The sequence below is a fragment of the Camelus ferus genome, chromosome 22 (genome assembly GCF_009834535.1).
Source record: "Camelus ferus isolate YT-003-E chromosome 22, BCGSAC_Cfer_1.0, whole genome shotgun sequence".
NCBI classification, from domain to species: Eukaryota; Metazoa; Chordata; class Mammalia; order Artiodactyla; family Camelidae; genus Camelus; species Camelus ferus.
The window spans coordinates 15,485,429-15,509,668 of record NC_045717.1 but is presented as its reverse complement, the minus strand read 5'-3'; the positions used below and the strand labels follow the sequence as shown (position 1 = coordinate 15,509,668).

At 53.4% G+C, this 24,240-nt stretch overlaps 3 protein-coding genes across 5 annotated transcripts in view; 1 reads left to right on the top strand and 2 right to left on the bottom strand.

Moving 5' to 3' along the window:
- NCAN (neurocan) overlaps positions 1-6,987 on the top strand; it is a 31,238-nt gene extending 24,251 nt beyond the window's left edge. For both annotated transcript variants that reach the window (XM_014560496.2, XM_014560497.2), the window contains exons 12-15: positions 1,325-1,407; positions 3,258-3,402; positions 4,151-4,333; positions 4,569-6,987. In XM_014560496.2, coding sequence (XP_014415982.2) covers positions 1,325-1,407; positions 3,258-3,402; positions 4,151-4,333; positions 4,569-4,702 — 545 coding nt within the window. In that variant the 3' untranslated portion in view covers positions 4,703-6,987. The remainder of the gene's footprint in view (positions 1-1,324; positions 1,408-3,257; positions 3,403-4,150; positions 4,334-4,568) is intronic.
- A 1,094-nt stretch (positions 6,988-8,081) lies between these two features.
- On the bottom strand, positions 8,082-15,281 carry HAPLN4 (hyaluronan and proteoglycan link protein 4). The gene is made up of 5 exons (XM_014560473.2): positions 15,036-15,281; positions 13,932-14,049; positions 13,282-13,644; positions 11,398-11,730; positions 8,082-10,998 (listed from the first exon to the last, which is right to left on the bottom strand). Exons 1-5 carry the CDS (start codon positions 15,036-15,038, stop codon positions 10,607-10,609), a joined length of 1,209 nt encoding a protein of 402 aa, XP_014415959.2. The 5' UTR covers positions 15,039-15,281; the 3' UTR covers positions 8,082-10,606.
- A 1,042-nt stretch (positions 15,282-16,323) lies between these two features.
- On the bottom strand, positions 16,324-23,054 carry TM6SF2 (transmembrane 6 superfamily member 2). 2 transcript variants are annotated; one of them, XM_006186220.3, is made up of 10 exons: positions 22,820-23,053; positions 21,140-21,243; positions 20,637-20,734; positions 20,464-20,567; positions 19,974-20,056; positions 19,247-19,371; positions 18,966-19,067; positions 18,540-18,632; positions 17,764-17,883; positions 16,324-16,816 (listed from the first exon to the last, which is right to left on the bottom strand). In XM_006186220.3, exons 1-10 carry the CDS (start codon positions 22,912-22,914, stop codon positions 16,610-16,612), a joined length of 1,131 nt encoding a protein of 376 aa, XP_006186282.1. In that variant the 5' UTR covers positions 22,915-23,053; the 3' UTR covers positions 16,324-16,609. The 2 variants fall into 2 exon arrangements, with proteins under 2 accessions (XP_006186282.1, XP_014415988.1); XM_014560502.2 differs by lacking the exon at positions 18,540-18,632 and having other exon boundaries at positions 22,820-23,054.
- Between the last annotated feature and the right edge of the window lie 1,186 nt (positions 23,055-24,240).

The following is a 24,240-nucleotide window of genomic DNA, read 5'->3' as shown; positions in this document are numbered from 1 at the left end:
GTGGCCTTTGCAGTCCCTTTGTTAGGGCACCCCCCAGGGTCCTGAAGACACCACCTTTCTGAAGCTGTGTTCGTTGATGCAAGCTCTGACCACTTTTTACTTTTTGAAGTATAGTCACTTTACAATGTGTCAGTTTCTGGTGTACAGCATAATGTTTCAGTCATACGTATATCTATATATATTCCTTTCCATATTCTTTTTCTTTATAGGTTACTACAAGATATTGACTAGTGGCCTGTGCTATATAGTATAAACTTGTTTATTTTATACATGGTACTTAGTACCTGCAAATCTCGAACTCCCTGACCACTTATTAATTCACTTGTCTATTTTTTCACTTGTCAGTTCATTCATTCGTTTCATTCATTCATTCACCAAAATATTTACTGAGCACCTGCTATGTGCCAGGCACCATTCCAGACACAGAGACACATTGTCCTATCCTTAGGGAGTGATGTTCTTGTCGGGGATATAGGCAAACAAGTAAATATCTAACTAAATAAGTCTATACTATAATTTAGCTGCTCCTAAGTGCACCGATGACAATTAAAATGGGGCCAGGGGATAGAGACAAATGGAGAAGCATCTGTAATTTGAGGGATGAAATGAGGAAGGAGCTGTGCAGAGACTTAGAGAAAGAGAAGAGTGTCTCATTAATTAATTAAATCCAGCATTTATTGATTTACTCCTTACCCCTTCTGCCCTTTTTCATCTGTTTATTTATTCATTGTCCTTCTCTGGTCCTCTGTTAATTCTTCCATTTGTTCATTCCCTGGTCCGCTGGTTTTTTTCCTCAGTGTGATCAAACACACACTCATCCAGCTGCTTCCTCCTTCCTCAGTGACTGACTGGGTCATTCAGACTCACCTGTCTGCCCTGTCTGGCCCCATCCACTGGCTCTCCTATCCCTTACTGTGTCATTTCTGCAAAGATATGACTTTGTTTATTTCTTCCTCGGGCATTTTGTTTAAGCCACAAATAGTGGCAAGTCTGGGAGCTTAACTCTATCCCTTACTGTGCCCCTCCTCCACTCCCCAGGTTCGAGGGCAGCCAGAGTCCCAGACTGCTAGGGAATGGGGTTATATGGCCTCCAGCCCACGGCCCCCAAGCTGGGGTCCTCTCCCCCCAGCTCATACTCGGAACTGGGGGAAGGGTTCTGGGTACCCCCTCTCACTCTCACCTCCATCCCCTTCCCCTTCCAGCCCACCTCCAGGCCAGGGATGGGGCTAGGTCACCCCTCCCATGCTCCCTGCCTGGCCTCCAGCCAGCAACCTAGGCTGGAGGAGGAGCAGGTGCCCAGCTCCCACGACCCCCTACCCTGCAGGTTTTGGGCGTGAAAACACATGGATTGGCCTGAACGACAGGATCGTGGAGCGAGATTTCCAGTGGACAGACAACACAGGGCTGGTGAGTGGCGGTAGCCTGGGGGCCTGGGTCCCTGCAGTCAGACTGCAGACCAGGGTCCTGCCTAGAGTGGAAAGTTTCAGGTAAGCTGCAACGCCTGCCCTCTGGCTTCACTTTACCCACTTATGCAAAACCACCACAGGTGGCCATCAAAGGCCCCCAGTGGCTCTGAGATGCCGGGGTTGGCAAAGAAGCTTCAGCAAAGCCCCACATCACTCCGACTTCCCAGCCCTGTAAACGGCCAGTCACCCAGTGACTGAGGCTACAAACCTAGGAAGGGGTTTGACGCCTCCCTCTTGCTCACTCCACCTGGTCCTCCAGCCAGAGACTCTCAAGTGTGTCCATTTCCCTACATCCCCCCCCCCCATGTGGCTTCCCTCAGCACTTACTTGGATGCTGCAGCAGCTCACCTGCACTCCTGTCCCTTTACCTGGTGGCTCTGGGGACTTTTTAAAAATTTATGATGAAATTCACCTAACATAAAATTAATGTTTAAAGCATGTAATTCAGTGTCTTTTAGTACTTTCGCAATTCTGTGTAATGATCTAGTTCCAGAATATTTTCAGCACCACAAAAGGAAACCCTTGTCCATAGGAACCATTTAGAAATTATACATCAGATCAGGATTCTCCTGGCTTCAAGCCCTCCCAAGATAAAAAAAAACCTACCTCCTCCTGCTGTGGAAAACAGTCTGGCACTTCCTCAAAAAGTTAAGCCTAGAATTACCAGGTGACCCAGTAATCCTGCGCCTAGGTAGATACCCAGAAGAAGTGAAAGCAGAAACTCAGATACTTGTACACCCATGTTCAGAGCAGCACTACTCACAGTAGCCAAATGGTGGAAACAATCCAAATGACCATCCATGGGTGAATAGATGAACAAAATGTGGTCCATCCACACAGTGAATACTATTCAGTCATTAAAAAGGAATTAAAAAGGAATACATGCTACAGTGTGGATAAAACTTGAAAACATTTTGCTCAGGGAAAAATGCAGACATTAAAGGCTTCATTTGTATGATTCCACTTACATGAAATATCTAGAATAGGCAAATCCATAGAGACAGAAGGTAGATCAGTGGCTGCCAGGAGCTGAAGGGAAGGTGGATGGGGAGTGATAGATTAATGGGTACAGAGTTTCTGTTCAGTGTGATGAAAAATTCTGAGAATAGACAGTGGTGATGGTTGCACAACATTGTGAATCTAATTAATGCCAAAGAATTGGACACTTAAAAATGGTTAAAATAGTAAATTTTATATTATATATACTTCACCACAATAAGAAAAAAAAATCCACCTCCTCTCCTCTACCGTGAGAACTGGTCCCTACCCACTCTCTGATCGCACCCAAACTGGATCCAGCAGCTCCAGCCCTCCTATCCTCTGTTCTGTTCCTTAGACATAACCAGCTCAGTTCTGCCTCTGGGCCTTTGCACTAGCTGTTCCCTCTGCTTGGAACTCTGTCCCCTGCCTGCACCATTTCTATCCTTGAGTCTTCAGCTCTCCTGTTTTCTCCTCAGGGAAGTCCTCCTGGACTTCCAGCATGAGGTCACCATTTATTCAACTATTTACCTAACAGCAAGTGACCTATGTGGAAAACAGACTATCAGGGAGTGAGACAGGAGGCAAGAAGACCAGAGAAGAGGGCACTGCAGCCACACAGCCAGAGGAGGGTTGACTCAGGCTGCAGTGGTGGTCAGGGCTCCTCAGGTAGAACAATGCCCATTGTAGAGATGGGAACACTGAGTCCTTCCGAGTTTGAATGGTCTGGCCAGGAGAGTCCCGCAGTGCCAGTGCCAGAGCCTGGGTCAAGATGCAGGTCCCCTGAGCACCTGCTGCTCCCCATTCTTACAGCAATATGAGAACTGGCGGGAGAACCAGCCCGACAATTTCTTCGCCGGAGGAGAGGACTGCGTGGTGATGGTTGCGCATGAGAGTGGCCGCTGGAATGATGTTCCCTGCAACTACAACCTCCCCTATGTCTGTAAGAAGGGCACAGGTATGCTGCCACTCTCCCTTCCACCCCTTCCCCCTACCTTCCCTCCTGCCTTTCAGACTCACTGGTTCATTGTTTTATTTAATTTTGGAAATGTTAATAGTCAGTTCAGGCCAGTTTTCACTCTTCAGCTCTATGTGAGAGTGCCCATTTTTTCCCCACCGTTGCCAACTCTGTGTGTTCTCAAATTTTTTGTTTTTTGTTCATCGAAGTGGTGAAAAAACAGTATCTCGTTGTTACCATAGTTTGCACATCTTTGAGGATGAGAATAACCAACTGTTTATATGTTGATAAGCTGTTGGTATGTAGTCAATTTCCTGTGACTTGCCAGTTTATCTTCTTTGCCTAGCTTTCTACTGGCTCATTAGTCTTACTGACTTGTAAGAGCTCTTCATATATGAAGGAAACACTTATATGCCTTCTCATGTCTGCCTTTCTCTTATACTTTTCTTCATTCTTGCTTCTGTTTCTTTGCCAATTTTCATGTCCTTTCTTCCTTTCATTTGCTCAGATTATTCTTGCCTCCCATCTCCTACATTCCCATCATGCACAAGAATTAGGATGTGTCTAGGAGATTCCTGTGCCTGAGAGTCTCCTGGTTTGGGTAGAGGAGATGGACACATTTACTTCCAGCCCTTTGAGGTCACAGCCGGGCAAAGGGTGGGACATGTTAAGGGTTCATCACAAGAGATGAAACCAGTTCAGCCTCAGTCCTGTCCATTTCTCTAACTGGAGGTTCCTCTGTCCCCAGTGCTGTGTGGTCCCCCTCCGGCAGTGGAGAATGCCTCGCCCATCGGTGCCCGCAAGGCCAAGTATAATGTCCATGCCACTGTACGCTACCAGTGTGATGAAGGATTTGCCCAGCACCATGTGGCCACCATCCGGTGCCGGAGCAATGGCAAGTGGGACCGGCCCCAAATTGTCTGTACCAAACGTAAGTGGCTTCCCCCAGACACCCCAGCACAAGTTTCCACCTATCTGTAGTCTCCAAAACATCTCATCCCTGCACACATTGATCTGGCTGAATATCTGCCTTGCAGATAAGTGAGAACTTACCAGCTTGCTTGCTGTTTCCTTCATTTACCCTCCCCTGCGGAGGCCTGCTCCATCAGCGAACCCACCTCTAATCAGCTTTTGCCACTTTCCTACCTTCCCTCACTTCCCTGCAGCCAGACGGTCCCATCGGATGCGGCGACACCATCACCATCACCAGCATCACCACCACAAATCGCGCAAGGAGCGCAGAAAACATAAGAAACACCCAGCAGAGGACTGGGAGAAGGAAGAAGGGAATTTCTGCTGAAGAACCAGGCAAAAGAAAGCACAACCCCCTTCCCACACTTCCCCTGGAGCCTTCACCTGGGGAGACAGAGCCCAGAGAGAAACAAGAGGGTCCGAAAGCCCCTGAGCCCCAAACCACATCACCCCCCCCCTTACATAACCATTTGTAAAAAGCTCCTCTCTCCTCTTTCTTACATACACAAGGTCCTCTTGGCAGGTGTAGCCATGTGTCTGAAAAATCAGTTCTAGTCGGGCTGAACTCTGGGAGCATTTTGCAGCGGAGGGAAGCGCAATCGGCGAAGACCATTCTTTGCACTTATTTAGACTTTTGTTGGCAAGGCTGCCTGCCAGTTGTTGAAATAAGGCTTTGATGAGGGTGCAAGGACATGTGTTTGGATTCACACTAAGGAACTGCTTTTACCACCAGAGATTCAGATTCAGTAAACTGTCAGATGTCCTAAATGCAGGCTAAAGCCTTTAGTGAAGGTCACTGGCTTTGGGAGTAGGAACTACATGGAAGTACACTGAACTTGATGACTGCTCTCCTTTTACCTTGGACTTCAGCCCAAGTTTGGTCTTTAGTCTGGGTGGATAAACTGAGTGTGGAACTCGTAAGTACTGAATTTTAGGAATGTTTTTAGAACAACCTCCCTCCATGCCCTCAGAATTAGAGGTCAGAATGGTCAGAGCAATTTCTGGGCAATGATGGGATGGGAAGATGTATTGCTTGCCCTCCCAGGTCTAGTCCAGCGCTAAAATTTGGTGGTTCTGCATGTATGGTGAATTTTACACACACACACACACATACACACACACACACACACACACACACACACACACACACACAGATGAGAGGATGTTTAGGGCTCAATGAGTCCAGATTTCTTCCCCCTCCATCTCTCAGGGAGACAAAGAACCTCCTTCCTGGACCAAGGAGGTGCCAAGTTTTCTAGCTCAGTGCCCATATCCATCCCTCAAGCAGACATTGGTAGCGCCCCTGCCCGGGTTCCACCCCTACTCACCCCATCCCTGCCTCCATCCATTGCCTGGTGGACTAGGAATGCTTAACACTTGAAGTAGTGACATCTACCTGCCGTCATGTAGAGGGATGTGCAGGGTTAAAAACTAAACACACACACACATTTTTCTCTCACAGTTTTTTAAATTTTTTAAGTGGTAAAGAACTCACTTTGCCTTCCTCCCCCAAATCTGCGACCTGTAAAAGGTCTTCCAAAGCCAGAAGTCAGGATGTAGCTTCCTGATCTCTGGCAGGAAAGAGCTACAGCTTTTCCTCCATGTTCTTTGTCCACTCTCAACTACCTAGTCTGGGTAGCATCTGTGGATTAGTGTTAAGAACCACAGTAGAGAATGGCCCTCTGTAGGAAAGAAAAGAAGCAAATATATGGTCCAGCTAAGAGTTCGGTAAAGAAAGAAATGTGTTGCCTGAGCATATATCCCTCCCGGGAAGTAGTAACTATGGAGTAGGTACCATGCTAAGGACTTACACACTGTCTCCTTGAATCTTTGCAACAGCCCAGTGACCTAGGAACCATTATTTTCCCACTTTATACAACACAAAACTGAGGCTCAGATTAGAGAAAGGCACTGGCTTGCAAGACAGGAATAAGGATTTGGTCCTGCCTCTGTCTGACTCCAAACCCACTCTCTCTGGGGAAAGGAACTGAAACATAACCACACTCTAACACACAGGAAGACTTAGGAAAAGATTGAGAAGTGCAAACAAGACCCTCATCCTTGGCTGTGGTCTTTAGTCATCCCTAAGACATTATCCACTTATCCATCCATTATCCAGGGATATTGGTTTGTCTTCTAGCTTTGATAATTCCTCTTGGTTTAAAAAGTGTAAAAATAGTAACACATCTTCAGACATCCATGTCACAAAAGAATTTCCTTTTGGAGTGGGGGGGCCTCTGGGGATGCAACTTTTTTTGGGAGGGTCTTGGTTTATGCTCCTTGCCCCTGGCCCCCTCAACCTGCCCCTACCCCTACCCCAGCTCCATGGTGGGAGGGGGCTCTGATCTTTTCTAAAGTGGGTGGTTTGTCTTTTGGTCTTTCCCTTTGAGATGTGCGTGTGTTTGCGTGTGCCACGTGTGAGGCATGCGTCTGAGTGTGTGTGCGTGTGAACAGCTTTGGGTTCTGTTGGTTTTGCTGTCAGCTGCAGTGTTCCGTGGGTCTGTGGTATCTGACACTGTGGACATTAATGTACTTCTTGAACATTTTAATAAAAATTTTTAACAGTTCAGCCTGCCTCCTGACATCTTCATTCATTCATTCACTCAGCAAGGACTTACTGAACTGCTATTATGAGCGATGTACTGTGCTGGATGCGTGGGGAGATAGTGGTGAACAGAACAGATATGGCCCCTGGGAGGTGATCAGGGAAGGCTTCCTAGAGGAGGTGAATGGACTCTAAAGGAAGAATAGCATTAACTAGATGCGGAAGGGAAGAAAAGAAGTTTCAGGCAGAGAGAAGAGCAAAGGCAAAAATCCTCTTGCAGAAGGGAACATGCTTCATTTGAGAAACAGCAAAGAGTAAATAAATCTCACAAGAGCGGGGCCTTGCATTGATCAATAACAATGTACTTGAACTGAGAAGGATTTATGATTTATTCAACTGCCTGCACCTCAGGTCGAAATGAAGGATGGTCAGCTTCACATAACAAGTGAATTGCAAGTGGCAACCACAAGGAGATATTATGTGTCACCTATCAGGTCAACTAAGGTAAAAAGTGATAACACATGATGCTGGTGAGGATGCGTGGAAAACAGGTAAGTACATCTCCAGGTGAGCCTGCAAGATCTCCACTCCAACAGTGCAGACCCCAGCAGAAAGAAGGTTCCCTTGGTCCTATTGGTCCGTCAAAATCCCAGGGACTGCATCTCATTGGTCTTCCTGGGTCCATGTCCCCCTGGGCCAATGAGGGTTGCCCAGGAAGATGAGCCACAGCATTCACTGTCCAGGGAGTCAGCCCCTCTGACTCTCACGGAATAAGAGGAGGGAAACTTACATACTCGAGGCAAAACCAGGATGCTGGAACCCGTGGAAGGGAGAAAGGATTTCAGCGGGGAAAAAGTGGGATGAAAGAAATCTCGTGCATTCATCTCCAGAAAAATACCCATTATCATTCCCTTATTCAAGGAAACTAAGGGCCAGCTGGAGCCCAAGGCAGTTTAACCAGGGGGCTAGACTGTGGCTTCAGACGAGTGGTTTGAGTCTCTAGGAGCTCTGTCCCATCTGATACTGAAGCATGAGCAATTAAATCGACCATCCCACTTCTATAACCAAGTAAGACTTTTACACTTCTTTTCTCTTGTCCCTTTCTTTGTGTCCCAGAAAGTTCCAATAGTCCTCAGCCCACCCTCCCCCAACACCACCCTCAGCCCCAAACCAGGGAAAATTTGCAACTTCTCTGCTTTCCTGGTGCAGGAACTCATCCAGTTTCACATACTTTGTTCCCAGGGGACTGAGAGGAACCACTGGATTTGTTAGTGACCCAATTAGGACAGGGCTGAGAAGGACCAGACTCATGGGAGGTGATTCAAGGAAGAGAGTGAGGGCAGAATAGGGGGAAGGGAGAAGAGAGAAAGACTGAGGAGAGGGGATGGTCCTGAAAAATGAAGAGAGATGCTTCCCAACCAAGTCATTCCCAAGCATCCCCAGCTGGGAAACACTGTGTCCACGGAAGTGCATTTATGAAGCAATTAGCTTCATAACCCACCAGCTGCCTCATTCATTTAAAAAAAAAAGAAAAAGAAAGAAAGATTTATTGAGCCCCTGCTGTACATTTTACACTCACTGGGACCTTAGAACAGCCCTGGGTACAGAGGAGGAAACAGGATCAGGGATTTTGTCATTTGGTCACAGAGGCAGGATTCGAACCCAGGCATACCTGGTTCCAAAACCCACAGATGGGTTTCCTGGAAATGAATGTAACAATAAGGAGAGCTCCAGGAGGGACCCCAGTGCTACTCCAGGCAAGATCTCAAAGCTGAGGTCTCCAACAGCTGGGGTGGCCTTGTTCATGAACCATCTCCCTGAGCTGGCTCTTAACACTGGGAAGTTTGACAGGGTCTTGACTTCTTGGCACAAATCACCCCTTAGAACCTGGAGCTCAGGGTGGGTTTTGAGGTTTAAAGACAATTCCATCTCTCCTGGATCTCTAAGGAGGGAAATGTGGGGGGTGAGAGATTAGGGGAAGAGAGAGGAGTTCAGTGAGTATGGGGATGTGGTCTCAGAGAAGAAAAGGGGAGCTTAGTGCTTGCACAGCACAAAGGGTAGGGGCACACCAGAGCTTCAGTTTGCTCACCTATACAGTGGCAGTGAAAACACCTGGTTGTCGCAAGGGTGTCTCATGCACATCTGTTATCTGGTATAGTTAGTGTGCAAAAGGAGGGTGTCCAGCTGCTCCAGAAGTCCAGCCGGGTCTGGGGTGCTGCCTAGGACTGGGCCCATCTGGTGAAGGGGAAGCCATTAAGCCCTATTGTGCACAGTTTCAGCCCATGGCTAGAAGTTCCTGAGAACTGGGAAGTCAGTTGTCATGAGGACAACGTTGACGGTCTCTGTGGTGACAGTTTGGTAGGGCAGGCTCTGCAGACAAGGGAAAGCCTAGGGGGGACATGTGTTCTATTACCTCAGACACCGGGATTTGGTCTCCATGGCAACGCTGGTCCAAGCCGCTTAGGGGCGGAGCTTGGAGGGTGGCAAGGAGCTGGGGCGCCCTGGGGAAAGGAGCAGACTGTTTCCACGCTGAGGCGAAGATCCAAATGTTGGGTCACTCTCGGCACAACGGGGGAGAGAGTGGTCTCTATGACTGTTGGTCAGGGTGAGGACAGTGGAAGTGGAGTTGAAAGGGTCTCTGGGGTGGAGGCCTGTGAGATGGGAAACGTGTAGTATCCATGGTTACAGCTGGAGGGGGGAGGCACTATCTCCATGGGTGTGACTGATGAAGGAAGGGCTGTGTGACTCTAGGTGACAGGTAGAAGCTGGGATGGTTGCCTTGCTAACAATGGAAAGTGGGGCAGCTTGTCTCCATAGTGAATGCCATGGATTTTATGGGTCCCTGGGCCCAGGAGATGGTCTCTTTGGTGACAGCCAGGAAAGGGGCCGTCAAGGCGGATTTGCTCCCTCCAGAGAGATACCTGAGGGATGTCGCATGGCCGCCAGTCATGACAGCCAGCTGGGGCGTGTCAATTTGTCTTAACAGTGACAGACAACGGTGGTTTCCCCTGAAATTGGAGGGGTGGGTCTATTCTCCACAGAGACCTGGGGACATAGTATGTTGCTCTGGGAACTCTGGGGGACTCATGGGAGAAGGGGGGAGAATGGGAGTAACCAATCTCCAGGTCACCCTAGGGAAGAGGACAGGAGCCCACAGTCTTCATGTGACCACAGGGGCATGGTCAATTGACGAACTCTGAGGTTTTTGGTTCCTCTTCAGGTGATGGGGAGGAAGGGTCAGTGTCCAGATGACCTTAGAGGACCAGTCTTCAGTCTTCACAGAGATGTAGAGGATGTGTGGTCAGTCTCCAGGTAATCCCAGGGGTCCAGCCTCCAGGTGACCATGGGGGTAGTTCCAGAAGACCTCGGGGTCTGTTGGTCTCCAGGGATTCTCAGAAGGTGTCCCCCACCTCCTGAAGAAAGTTGGGAGAGGAGGGGAAATCCACTGTCCGGAAGAGGTGAGGCTTGGTCGGTCTCCAGGGGACTCCAGGGGACTTGGCTCCTGGGACTGGCCAGTTTCTGGGGGCCCTCAGAGGGCGTGGCCAGGGTTCAAGGACCGCAGGAGGTCTGGTCAGCTTGCAGGGCACCACAGGGAGCATGGCCAATCTCCAGGGGTGTGGTCCATCTCCAAGGGACTGTAGGACACTCGGCCAGCCGCCAAGTGCCCCAGCAGCCCACGTCCTGGACCTAGACGCGCAGCGGGGTCCAGGCGGCGGGGTCGCGCGCGCCTCCGGCCCACCCGCCGCCTCCAGCCCAGCCCCAGCCCCAGCCGCCGGGTGCGGGGTCCGGCGCGCCAGGAGCACGGTAGCAGTAGACGCCAAAGAGACGGCGCGCAGCGTCAGGAAAGCCGAGGCTGCGCACGCCCGGCCGGCTACCGCCGCAGCGCGGGCGCGGGTTCACGATGGGGTAGCGCGCGCTCCCGTCGGCCAGCCAGCCTGCGGTGCAGCGGTCCAGCAGCTGCAGCTTCCACGCGGCGAACAGCTGCCCCACCTTGGCCACGGCCGCGCCCCGCGCTGCGCACGCGCGCGCTGCTCCAGAGAAGGGCAATGGCCTCAGCGGCTTCAGGAAGAAAACGCGCCCTGCAGGTGGGTGGGGAGGAGTGATTAGAGCCGCTCCTGGGATGCGGCTTACTCAGGATTCAGGATGCCCTCCCGCCTGCAGCCCACGGTCTCAGCCTCAGGATTCGGAAACACTCCCTCCCCCTCAGCCCGGGACCCCAGCCTCGGTTAGAGCGGTGTTGGTGCCGGGCGATGCTTGATTGCTGCGCCCTGGCAGTACAGGGGAAGGGACCTTCCTGGTTTGGACCACCGAAGGCGGATGTGGAGAGGAAGGGCGGGGAGAGAGAACTGGGCAGAGTGGGAAAGAGTACTAGAGGGAGGGGTACCCGGGAGAGGACTTTTGGGGAGGCCTTCAAGGGCAGGTCGGGTCCCCGGCGTGCGGTGGGCGGGACCTTCTTCCTAAGGGTGGGACATACGCACCTGGGAGGTTGGATGTGAAGCAGAAGGCGTCGTAGCGTTCCTCCGCGTTGTGGCGGTAGCCGTAGTTGCGCACACCCCCCGAGGCTCCGCCTCCAGCCCCGGCGCTCCCGGCCCCTCCCAGGCCGCCGCAGGGCTCCCGGGGCTGGCTCACCGGGTACTGCACCGAGCCGTCGCGCAGCCAGCCAGCGTTGCACCAGTCCAGGCCATCGCGCCAGGCCGCGTGCAGCTGCTCAGCCGACGCCAAGATGCCGTCCTGTTCAGCACACGCGCGTTGAGCCTCCGTGAAGGTCAGCTTGTAGCGGCCTCCACGGGGGTGGTAAGGGAAGACAACGCCTGAGAGGACACACGAAGGTCAGCTGGGGCCCCTCAGCTCGCTCCCACCCACCTGACATCTGGGGTACTGTGTGACTCTTCAACCCAGACCTTCCAGTCCATTCCTCACTGTGGCCTCAGACCTGACCATGCCTTTCCCCCAGTTCACATGCCTCATGACTCTTTGCCTTAAGTTTGGGATTCACTTGACCCTCCCCCTTTCCACCACTGGAGACCTTTGTTCATGTTCTCTCCACCTTTCCACCTGATGAACTACTATTCATCCTTCAAAATCCAGCTCCCACAACCCTCCTCCATTCAGTTCTATGAGCTTCTGACATCCTCCCAGCATTGGGACCTTCCTTCTAGCTAAGTCCTGAGCCCACAGAGCTGACTCCCCCACACAGGAAGCTCCTGAAAGTTTGACCCTGGGCAAAGACCTCTGATCTCCACCATTTTCCAGGAGAGTTCCCATTGGCTTCACTTACACCTTCAGTTCTTACAACTTGTCCCTTATCAGAATCACAGTCAACTCAGGTCACAAGCGTTCTGTTTGCCTGTGTTTGAGGGGCGGACTTTGAGGGTGCAGATGCAGATACATCTCTCAGCAGATGCAGGAAGGATCAAACAGGGGCCAGAGAGAAGAGCTGGAGCCTGACAGACCAGAGCTCAAGTCCCGACTCTGACTCTCATTGGCATGTGCCGTGGTCAAGGCGCTAACCTCTCTGAAACAGTTCCCATCTGCTAGTAATAGTGTCTCCCTCAGGGTTTGGGGGAAATTAAATGAGAGACTCCAGAGAGCACTTTAACCAAGTGCCTGGCACATAGAACACACCCAATAAAGGAGAGCTGCTTCTATTATTGTTGTTGTTATTTGCTATTGTTCAGCAGGTGAGGGCTCTGAAATCTCTCCTAGCATCTTCTAAGGTGGACTGAGGAAAGAAACCAGATGGGAGGGAATTCTTCAGATAGAAACCTCCCAGCTCCACAGTCAGCCAATCAGAGCATCCCATCTTCCAGGAACAGTGATTGGCTCATGGATAGGCACATGACTCAAGCTGGACCCATGAGGGACAACTCTGGGACTCTACCTAGCACTTCTAGGAAATCAATTGTCAAGCTGGGAGAGTGGAAGCCTGGCACTACTTTTTGGTTCCATCAGCGGAAACTTGTGCAAGAAAAGCCCACCCAGGGAAGCAGAGCTGAGGGAGTTTCTCCTGACATGGTGCGGGTGGCTGGCTCTCACTGTGCCTGGATCTTACCTCAGAGTTTCCCAATGTCTTCACTATTGACATTTTGGATTGGATTATTGTTTGTTGTGGGGGGAGTGCTCTTTATGTTGTGGGATATTTCACAGCGTCCCTGATATCTACCCACTATATACCACCACAACCTGCTTCTAGACATTACCAATATCCCTGGGTAGCAAAATCACCCCAAATCAGAACAATTATCCTGCCCTACCAAGCCTCTAAATTCCTTCAGGCCAACTTGATTTGGTTTCTGCCCTTTGCAACACCCTTCCCTCTCCTCCCTTAGAAATGCGCCTCATCCTGCCCACAGGCTGGTCACCTTCCAGGTCCAGCTTGACCATGCCAGTGTCATCCTCCAGCTCGTTGGTGACCTCGCACTCATATCGCCCATAGTCCTGCAGCGTGACGTTTCGGAGAACCAAGGAGGCATCCCCGGGCCCATCGCCCTGCAGCTCAGCCCGCCCGCGGTAGCTGCCAAACGCCCGGTGCTGGGGCCCCAACGCCACGAAGACATCGGCAAAGGCCAGCGGATCCACCACCTTGGTCCACTTGAGGCGGACGCCGTCGTGGCCGTGGGCGGCTGCCTCGTAGTGGTAGCGGCAGGGCAAGACAATGGTGCCACCCCGGTGGCTGACCACTTGCCCTGGAGCCGTCTGCACCACCACCGAGCCCGACTCCCCCTCTGCGGGCAACCAAGGAGGGTTAAGAAGAGATCCTAGAGGCAGGCAGGAGAACCCAGGGAGGGGGACCCTGGGAAGATGTGGGAAGAAAACTTGGGTGGAGGTAAAGGGACTCAGGGAAGGGACTAGGGAGGGGGCGGAGATTCAGAGTGGGAAGAACGGAGAGGGAGGGGATTGTGGCCATCAGGAACGCCGGGGACCCTCCCTCCTCCCCTCTCCATGAATTCCGGCGATCCTACTTAGTCCCGGCTTCTGCGGGACAAGATCAGCTTCCAGGGCCCTGACTCACCCAGCACGTGCACAACCTTCTTCCGGCCGCGCTGCGCCTCCGCGGCGGCAGTGAGCAGCAGGACTCCCCATGCAGCGGCCCAGAGCGCCCCGGGACCGAGGGCCGCCGGAGCACACACCTGGGGGCACAGGGCGCTCAGTCCAGCCTCCTGGCCTTTGCCTTTCGGAGGAATAGCTCCCTGGCCTTCCTTCCCCGCGGCGAAGACTTCTTACTCGCCCAGGTCCCCACTCCGGCCAGGGTCCCAGAGGACTCCCTCAAGCGGAAAACTAGCAGACTCTCCCACCCGACCCCCAAATCTCCCGGGACCTCACACCTCGCCCTTGAGCAAAGCCCACGCCCTGGCCTCACTATCCCCTAGTTCTGCACCCGCAACCCGCCTGACCCCCTAACCCCAACACCGGAGGCTCGGAGCCCCGCCCCTTCTCTCAGTCTCTGGCCGGGGCCGGGATTCGGGAGGAGGGAGGAGGAGCTGGAGCAGCGGCAGCGGCAAGGTTATCCGTGCGCCAGGAGACTGCAGCAAACCCGTGCAGGTGGGGGTGGGGGGCGAGGGGGTGGTAGAGGCAGAGAGGGAGAGACACAGAGAGAGGGCAAGAACAGGGAAAGAGACAGAGACAGAGAGAAAGGCAGGGAGAGGTGGAGACAAAGAAGGAAAGAGACACAGACAAGAGGAATGAAAGACGGAGAGAGACAAAGGGAGAGACAGAGAAGAGTGTGGGAGGGAGAGAAACACAGAGAAGGGTTAGGAAAGATGGAGAGAGACAGAGACAGAGAAACTGAAAGGGAGAAAGGAGAGAGCAAGAGGGAAGGAGAATAGGGAGACATAGGGGTTGGGAGAGACAGAGAGACTCAGAGAGGAGAGAAAAGGATCAGAAAAGAGAGAGAGAGGGAGAGAGAGAGAAAAGTAGGGAGAGACATAGAGGAATAAGAGAAGGAGAGGCAGAGAGAGAGTGGGAGGAAAAGAGATACAAGAAGGTGAGAGGGAGAGAGATGGGAGAGATGGGAAGGGGAGAGTGAGGAGAGAAACACTGAGGGATGTAGACTCAGAGACACAGACAGAGACAGAAATCCCAGAGAAGGATCTACTGTGCCCTTGGCCCCACTCACCATCCTGCTGGTGCGGCCCCCCGCCAGTGGGTCCCAATGTGCGGGGACTGCGCTCCCCCGCACACCCGGGAAGGACTGGGCAGGTCCCTGCAGGCGGCAGCGCAATCCTGGCGTCTGCCTGCAAGGGGAGGAGGGAGGCGGACCTGGGAGGGGGGTGCGTTAAAGGAGACGTGGTGTCACTTGCTCTGGAGAGAGGTGACTGTGGGCATAAACGGAGGAAGAACCACCCTGGACAGTGAGTGCAGAGCCAGGTCCCAGCCCCAGCTGGCTGACCTTAGACCAGCAGAGGAATGTCTCTGGGCCTCAGTTTAACTATCTTTAAAATGGAGGAGGGGGCCTGATGATGCCCTCGTGGGCAGGAGGGCTGAGTAACCTGGGAAAGGAGCTTGTTTTCCCATCTGTCACTGGGTGACCATCAAGGGGTCCTGGGCTCTGGCAGCCAAAAGGTGCTCACTCTGTGGAATGGGGGGCCTACAAAAGTCACACATTTGGCAGAGGGGACCTGTAGCAACAGGTCCAAATCTGACTCTGCCCCTCACTCTATACCTCAGTTTCCACATCTGGGATATGGATTGCTGGGTCTTTGGGAGAAGATCCAATGGATAGACATACAGTAGGTGCCTAATAAGTGTTGGAAGGAGCTGAGATCAGGGACATCTGATCAAGTCCCTGACCCACTCTGGGCCAGAGTCACCCCTGAAACTGGACCTTCACTCAAGTTCAAAAATCAAACCAGGAAACAATGAGCCCTTCCCCCAACATTTTGGCTGCCTCCCCAACTTCAGTTTCCTCAAAATAGGGGCCTGCCAGACAGCAGAGGCAGGGTTATGGGCTCTGTGGTTGAAGGGGCTGGGGTTCGGTCACTAGCTCAGCTGCATCCAGGAGGCATGACCACAGACCAGGACCTTCACCTCCTGCAGGCTTAGTTTCCCCATACAGAATATGGGGTGAGATCCAGCATTGTAGCATGTGAGGTTAGGCATTGGCATGGTATACAGTAGGTGCTTAATAATTCTGCCACACTGTTAGTTATTATGATTTATTGGTGGAGCTTAGACTTTGGACACTTCTCTCCTGATTGTGACCTCAGGCCAGTCTCTGATCCTCTCTGAGCCTCAGTTTTCCCTATCTGGAAGATGGGGCTATGCACACAAACCAGAGGCAGACTTCTGCTGTCTGGCACCTCCAGCCCCTGATGGTTAAGCTGGCAGTGATAAGCGGGTCCTTGTGGGGTCTGAGAAGAGGATCCCTTGCCCCTGCCCACCAAAACACTCAGAACAAAATTTTGTGCATCAAAAGGGCTTTTACTAAAAGGATCCATGGGAGGATGATGGGTAAATCCTGGGTGTTCTTGTGGGGTTTAGAGGAGGTGACAGCTGAGCATGGCTGTGACCCTCTCTGCTGGAACACCTGGACTTTGGATCCCCCATCCCACCCGCTGGCCTGGAATCACCATAGCCAGAACTGAAGGCACCCAGAGATGCATCTTCTGCCTCTAAAAAACACAGCCCACCCTTCCAGGGGCAGGGCTCGCTGGGCATGTAAACGGAGTCTTGGCGTGTCCCACAGCCCCCTCAGTGCTGCTTCTTGTGGTGGGCTGGGGAGCCAGGAGGTGGGCGTAGGAAGAAGGCAGGCCACCATAGGCAGCGGCAGGCCAGCAACTGGGGGCCCAGCGCATACAGTAGGTTGCTCACAAAGAAGCAGGTCCAGGCATCCTCAGGCACACGGTAGGTGAAGGGCGTGCGCAGGTGCATGGAGGCACCCATGTGCGAAAACTGTGCCTGGTGGCCACAGAGAGAGGATGAATGTCACAGGTCAGGAGAGAACAAGTCCCAGCATCACCAACATCTCATCCTGGGGAGCCCAGAAGATCCCATCACTATCTTGCTAGCTTGGCTGACCTGTCTCCCCTCTTCAGTCCATCTGTCTCTAAATATCACTGTCCCCACATGTCCTGTCTATCCTTATCCATCTAGCCGTGAGCCTCTCCCCAGCTGCCTAACCAGAACCATCTTCACTCCATCTGCTGGACCCTCCTCCCTAGCTCTCTGACCTGCATCCAGCTCCTCCTCCTGGTCCTCCCCACCCCGGGGCAGCTGCCCTTGACACAAATCCTGTCAATTCTACCCCTAACAGAGGTCCTACTGGTCCCCATTGCTCTGACCTGGGCCCAGCCTTTATCACTTCCCACCAGGAACTTGGAAACAAGCCCCCAACTCCAACGGGACCCTCCACTGCTCAAACACCTTCCACGTTCCCCATCATTCTTAGCACAAGCCCTCAAGCCCGGAATTCAAAGCCCTTAGCATCTAGCTGCCAATTTATCTTGCCTCTGCCTTTACCCACATTATGGCTCTGCTAAATCCCTGTCCCCCTCTGTGCGTTTCTTTATGCTGTTCCCACTCCTGGAATGTCCTTCCCTGCCTGAAGAACTTGTACCCATATATCAAAGCCCAGTTCCTATGCTCCCTCTTCCGAGAGATCTGCCCCCTCTGAAATCCTTCTCAACCTCTGTTCTTCCCTTTTCAGTTCTGACCCCATAGGGTTGAGGGTGTCTGTGGCTCTTTCTCCACCACACTTGGGAATCCTGGGGTACCAAGCTGGGTCTGGGACCTGTCAGGGACCTAGCATCATCCTGCCCAGGGTGAGCACAAAAGCAATTGATGAGTATGCAGAAACTTGCTACCCTATGCACCCATTTACTACACCACATCCCACCCCACCTCACCTGGCCGATGGCTCCAGCAAACACCAAGGTCCAGTCTGGCAGCCAGGAGCAGCCGGGAAAGATGAGGGCATAGGCAGCCAGGCCGTAGAAGGGCAGAACATAGAACATATTCGCCAGCATCTGGGGGACACAGAGCTGATGGAATGAGTGGCTACCCTAGTTGGGTCTCCTGACACCCTTCAGGTGGTGGCCCCAGGGAGGATCTGGCCAGCCTCAGACCCCACCCAGGGGGCTCTGCACATCCCACCCCTGTGAAAACTGCTCCTTTGTTTCCCTTGGGTTCCCCCTCCTCACTCCCACACACTGAGCCCACCAACTTTACTCCAGAAGTAGCATGTGACCCTGACCTGGCCAATCAGAATACCCCCACCCCCTGGCCAGAATAATCAGCTATGGGCATGTGATTTAAACTTGGCCAGTCAGAGCCTGCCTAAGACTTGTACTTAAGCTCTGAGGAATTAAGGTCTCACTCCTCTGTGGTGGCTGAGTAGGGAGAATAGAAGCCTGGAGCTACCCTAGGCTGCTCTGCCATACTACAAAGGTACTACCTGGGAGTGGAGCCCATGCAAAGAAAGCAGAGACTAGAGACAGAGCTATCCTTGAGCTCCTGGATCCAGCCATACCTGAAGACCATATTGTACTTCTTTGGTAGGACAATAGATTCCATTTGTGCTTCTGCCAGTTTGATCTGTGTTTCTGGCACCTGCTTCAAAGGGGCCCAGTGGACCCCTAACCATGGCAAGACTGTGGCCCTCTCCTCCCACCTGCTCTCTCACCTGCACCTTTGGATAGGCCACAGGGTCCCGCAGGTATGGCTCATACTGATAGATGTAGACAAAGCAGGCATCCATGGGGCAGTCAAGCACCACCTGGGGCCCACAGACAAACCAACAACCTACCTCAAACATCCCTCCCACAGGAAGCCTTCCCCACCCTCCCAGGAGGGGCCCACATCCTTCGCTCTGGCCTGCTCCAGCCTTGGCTCTCTCCTCTGGCTGAGAATCCACAGATATTTGAACTGGGGAGAAGGCTACAGGGAATAGGGCTTTGTGACAGAACGTTCAGGTAGGCTTGATGAACGTCCCTGGATGATCAGGTGGGAGAGAAGTGACCTTTTTGCACTGGATAAAGGGACACAAAGGAGGGAGGGATGGACTAGGGCTTGGGGCTGGAGGTAGGTAGGCTGGCCAGCGCAGACTCACCAGGCCCCGGAAGAGGGTGAAGAACGCAGCAAAGACGAGGTAAATGATGAGGCCCAGGTCAACTGGGCGCTGCAGAAGCCCTTTCCTTTGCTCCTCTTGCACCTGCCCCATGAGAGACAGTGTGAGAAGTCTGGGATCCAACAGGCACTCAATGAAGACTCATCCCTTCTTCCCTAATGACCAAGACCTTTTCAAGAAGACAATGTCTTTGACCAGAAGCAACTCAAATGGGGGACATTCAAGCACTCGGCACAAGGCCTACCTGGGGGCAAGGCACTCACCATATTGGAGGTGCAGCAGGTTGGTGCCTGAGTCTGGTTGAAGACCCTCAAGCCAGCCCAGCATGGAACCAGCACGTAGGGGATGGTGAGGAAAAAGGCAGGCCTGGTCTCTGAGCTGTATTTGCCTGCCATGGTAGGACAGATAGGGTGACACTCAGTGAGGATCTCCCAGGCCTGGTTGGACACTTTTAGCTGGATCAGAGCCCCTGGCTGGAAGCTGTGATTCACAAATGCTATCCTTGTTCAAGCTCTAACACCTCCAACTCCCCAGTGCCCATAAGATGATGTCCATGATCCTCAGCCTGGCCTGCCTCAATTTACCTTCAACATGGCTCCCATACTTCAGCTATTCTTTGGTATTCCTCTTGCAAGCCATCCCCACATCCCTAACTGCCTTCTCTGCTCTACCTTCCAAGACTTACCTATGAAGCATTCATTCTGCCTTCTGGATCCCCCTTAAAAATTCCTTCTTGTGTCAAGAGCATTCTGGACTAAGTCACTGGGGTCAGGGACCAGCAGCCCAGGAAGGAAGTAGAATGTGCTTCCACTCCTCCAAGAGGAAGATAGGGAGAGGTTGCAGAAGGCTGCTGGCTTAGGCTGTGAATGGAGAGGCTTGGGGGGCCCTCCACAAACACTGGGGAGGATATGGAGGATCTGGTGGAGACTTCCAGGCACAGGGAAGCAACCCATCCCAGGGAGACAGAGTTCCTCAGAGCCAAGTCCATACCAAGGATGTTTCCTGGGAGGAACACCAGGATGCTCATGATGAAGGATCCCAGCCAGTACAGTCCAAGGTTCCGGTACCTCTTCCTGGGCAGGGGATGAGGGGTGACCAGTAGATACCTGTCTCCCAGTCTCAGAGCCCCAGCCAGGGCCCAGAGACCAATCTGGGCTTCCCAGCTCTGGGTCCCTCCCAGTTTCACTTAGGACAGATGGGACAACAGGGAGTTGAGTGAGGGAATGAACAATCAGATTGTCCATCCAAGGACAATAGCGGCTGCCCAGGCACAAGGTGGTACAAGAGAAGAAACCAACCCCCTCTGGCACCTGTGACATTCCCTGGATCCTTCTTCTGGCCACCCCTGACTAGAGCCCTAGAGAGGCCTCCAGGTTTCCCATACAGACACTTCTAGCTTCACCCTGGCCTGGGATCCCTCCCGCCTGAGGACTCAACTTCCTTCCCAGGGTCCAGGTGCCATGCTGCCCACCCCACGCACCTTTTACGGATGGCACCTGCCATGGCCAGGTAGAGGAGGTAGTGAACGATGCCATCCCAGTAGCAGATGAAGATTCCATGTGCCGTCCGCAGGTACGGCTCACCCTGCAGGAGCAGGTGCAGGGCTCAGGCAGGCAGTAGGGCAGGGGGCATCCCAGGCTGCTCCCTACATACCTCCTTGGTGTAGAACTCCATGAAGCCACTCGTGTAGCCATCTTCCTGGAGAGCAATAAGGAGGTCCACCACCGAGGTGAAGGCGAAGACTGCGAAGACTATGGGGAGAGTAGACGGGGCATGGGCTGGGTATGGGCAGGGCACAGACCAGGTATGGGTGGGCCTGAGACTACAGGTTAGGGGCCCAGATTCCAGGCAAGCACTCTCCACAAAACTGCTCCCAGGCCCCACCCTACAGGTCACACGACCCACACAGCTCTGCCTCATGATGAGGCACAGACCCTGCCTTTGGGGGTCCCCAGGCTGATGGAAAAGGCACTGTCCCTGCCCTCAGGAGCCCCAAGTCAGAAGGGGGAGGTCCCTTGAGGTTCCCCACTCAATGGGGGTTCTCCAGTCTATTTGAGTTTCTCTAGTCTGATGAAGGCCCTTCAAGAGCTGCCAATCTGATGGAGGGGGCCCTTGGCCAGACAGTTTTCTTCCCCAGGACCGTCCCACCAGCTCACCAGCATACAGTGGGTCATAGTAGATGTCACCTCGGGACAAGCTGTATATAGCCAAGAAGAACAGTCCCAGGATCAAGGCGCTCATCAACACCACCCCCAGGGGGCTGTGGAGAGGAAAACCAAGTCAGGGAGGCCAGGCCCATTGCTGAGGCCCCACGCATCCTGGTAACAGCAAAAGCAGACCCCAGAAAGCTCCAGGTGATGAGCATCTCTCTGTCCAGGAAAGTCCTTGCCTGAAACTCCCTTTCCTCAGCTGTTTCCCTCTCCTGGAAACTCCTTCCAAAAGTCTCCTTTCCACTTGGCAAACTCCTACTCATCCTTCATAGCCCATCTACATTTCTCCTCCAGGAAAGCTCTCTCTGACTCCTCAGAAAGGATCATTGCCTGACTTGGGCCAGGTACAGAGTGAGCATCTGTCAGCCTCTTCTGATTATACAATTTAGCTAGTCACTTGCTCATTCATTCAACAGCTCCAAGACTCTCTGTTGCCAGAGTCAGTGCCCACACCTGCTAGAGGGTCTCTAGTGCTCAGCTCTGTACACCTCATTGTCTGAAGCTCCTGACCCCTCCCAGGTAAAGTCCAAACGCTTCCATCAGCTCCACCCCAATCCTGCGCTGATCTGTCCCCATCAACCTGATAAGGCAGGTCAACCAGTTGTAGAGATAATAGAAGCCAGGACTCTGGACAGCCCCCAACACTTGGCAAACCAAGGCCCAGAGAGGGCAGGAGACCTATCCAAGGTCACACACTCTTCCCCATATTCTCTCCAGGCCCCTACCTTCTCCTGAATCCCTCTGATCCCTAGGATCCCCATTCCTGGCCCAATCCAGCCAACAGTGACAACTATAGTAATCAGATTAGACCACACTAGCATCTCGGCACACAATTCATAATCCTTAACTGTAAGTATGGGGTGACATCTAGGATTATGTTCATTACACAATGAAGAAACTGAGGCTCCCAGAGGCAACCTGGCTCACTCAGGATCCAGGGGGAATTTGTACCCAAGGAGCCAACTCCAGAATCAAGACTCCCTCTGCCCCATGTCTTGGGTTGTGCTGGGTTTTGGAGTGTGAAGGGCTTGTAGATGCCCAGTACCCAGGACTGCGTGAGGTCTAGAGTTAGGAGATAGGGACGGGGGTAGGGGGAATTGAGGCATGCAGGGGAAACTGAGGCTAGGGACAGGGTGGGTCAGCCCTGAAGAGAAGAAAGTCCCAGGCCTGACACAGGCGACAGGAGGGACTAACATGGTAGGGGTGGTGCTGCAGACTGTGTGTGTGGCAAGAGCCGGGTCACTAGGGCCTTATCTGGGGCAATACTTTGACCCTTGGCGACTTTGGAGCCTGTGCTGGGCACATCCCTGGGAAAACTCCAGAAACCTTCCAAAATCCTGCTTTGTTGGGGGCTCTGCTTCTCAAAGTCCCTCCTCCCCAGGCCCTAACCATTCCAGGAGGGCCCCCAACCCCACCTCACAGCTCCAGGGTGGCTGGAAGGGGGTTTCCGGTTGGAGGTGGTGAGGTTCCTCTGACCCAGCCCCCATCCTCCTAGGCCGGAGCAGCGCCAGGGCTCAGGTCTCCGGGGGGCCCGCGCATCCTCTCTCCCTCCCGGTTCGTACCCTGTATCCGAGCCCCGCCGCCCCTCACCACGAGGAGGCCGCCCCGGCCCCTCCCCGCACGCACTACGAGAGCGCCGAGACGTGGTTGAGAGCGTAGGACAACGGGAGTGCACCGAGCGACAGAACTGCGATCTTGCCCGCCAGCGGCGGGATGTCCATAGCGGCGGCGCCCGGACCCCGGCTTGGCTTCTGCTCCGCGGTGCGTCTGGGCGCGGAGTTGCCAGGGACCCAGACCCTCCCGGCCCCGCCTTGCGCAAAGGTCGCCACCCGCTGCACCCTGGCCAGGTCGCCGCCGCTGTGACTGCCCTGCGAGCTCCCGGGGAGCCTCCAAGGCCCCTCCCCCTCGACAGCCTCGCCGGACTCTGCGCGGTCCCCACTGGCAGTCCCTATCGCCCAGCCCGTTTCCCTCTCTACGAATGCTAGCTAGAACACATTCCTCAGGATGCTTCCGCTTCTGCGACATAGAGGCCCCAGCCAGCAACGTTACTCCAAGGGAATTCGTTCTTCGGGCCTCGTTCTGCACTTCTTTCTCCACCCTAAGTCACCAGCGTCCTATCTTCTACCTCTCCTCCCGAAGAGGACCGTTTTTAACTCATCACACTCCCTAGAACTCCCTCCTGCCCAGAATCAAGCATTGTCTGTGCGCACTGACAGAGGAAACTCATCCGCTTGGATGGAGTTCCCTTTAGTGCCCTTGGGTTTGAGTTTTCATGCCGTGGTCACAGACAAATTTAAACACGTGTCCGAGTTGAATTTTTTTTTTCCCCAGATGTGAAGCTTTGACTGGGCGGGGGTAGGCAATTCAAGGCAGAGGGCCACAGCCCTGGGTTGGGGGTCCCTTGAAGGACTCCATGCTGTGCTCCTTCCAAGTAGTCTGCTCACATGGGTAGGGTCTAAGAGATGGTGCCCAAAGTGCGGCTGAGATTATTAAGTGGGGATGGAGCCAGTTTGGTGAGTTTGGGAATGGTGTTCCTGGCAGGGAGAATAGCTCAGGCTTGGGGCTGAGCAGCAGAAAGGAGGTACTTAGGGCTAGGGGGTGGTGGAGGGTCATGGAGCAAGGTAGGGTGGGCTTGGGAGGGTTCTGAACAGCCTGGAGAAGGCTGGGTTCCATCCAGGGGCAAATGCAAGGGGGCAGGGATGGACACAGGTGTCTCAGGGTGGAGAGAGAATTAGGAGGCAGCTTTTTGTCAACCCAACTAGCCTAGGATTCTTGCCTTTGTGGCACTTGTGGCTGCAGGAAACAGGGTGAGTGATGCCCACCTGATTATTGCCCCCTGGGTACCCAGTCTATGACTAGGGGAAAATTGTAACCCTCACATCCCCAACCCCAGTCCAGCCAAGGCCCCTTCTCCATGGGTCAGTTGGGTCCCATCTCTTAGCCTGGGTGACAAGATGACCTGGTCACTGAACTGAGAGCCTCCCTCCCCAAGTGCCAGGTGCCTGTTGGGTGAAGTTCAGGTTCCTCTGGGCTGACCTGAGTCTACA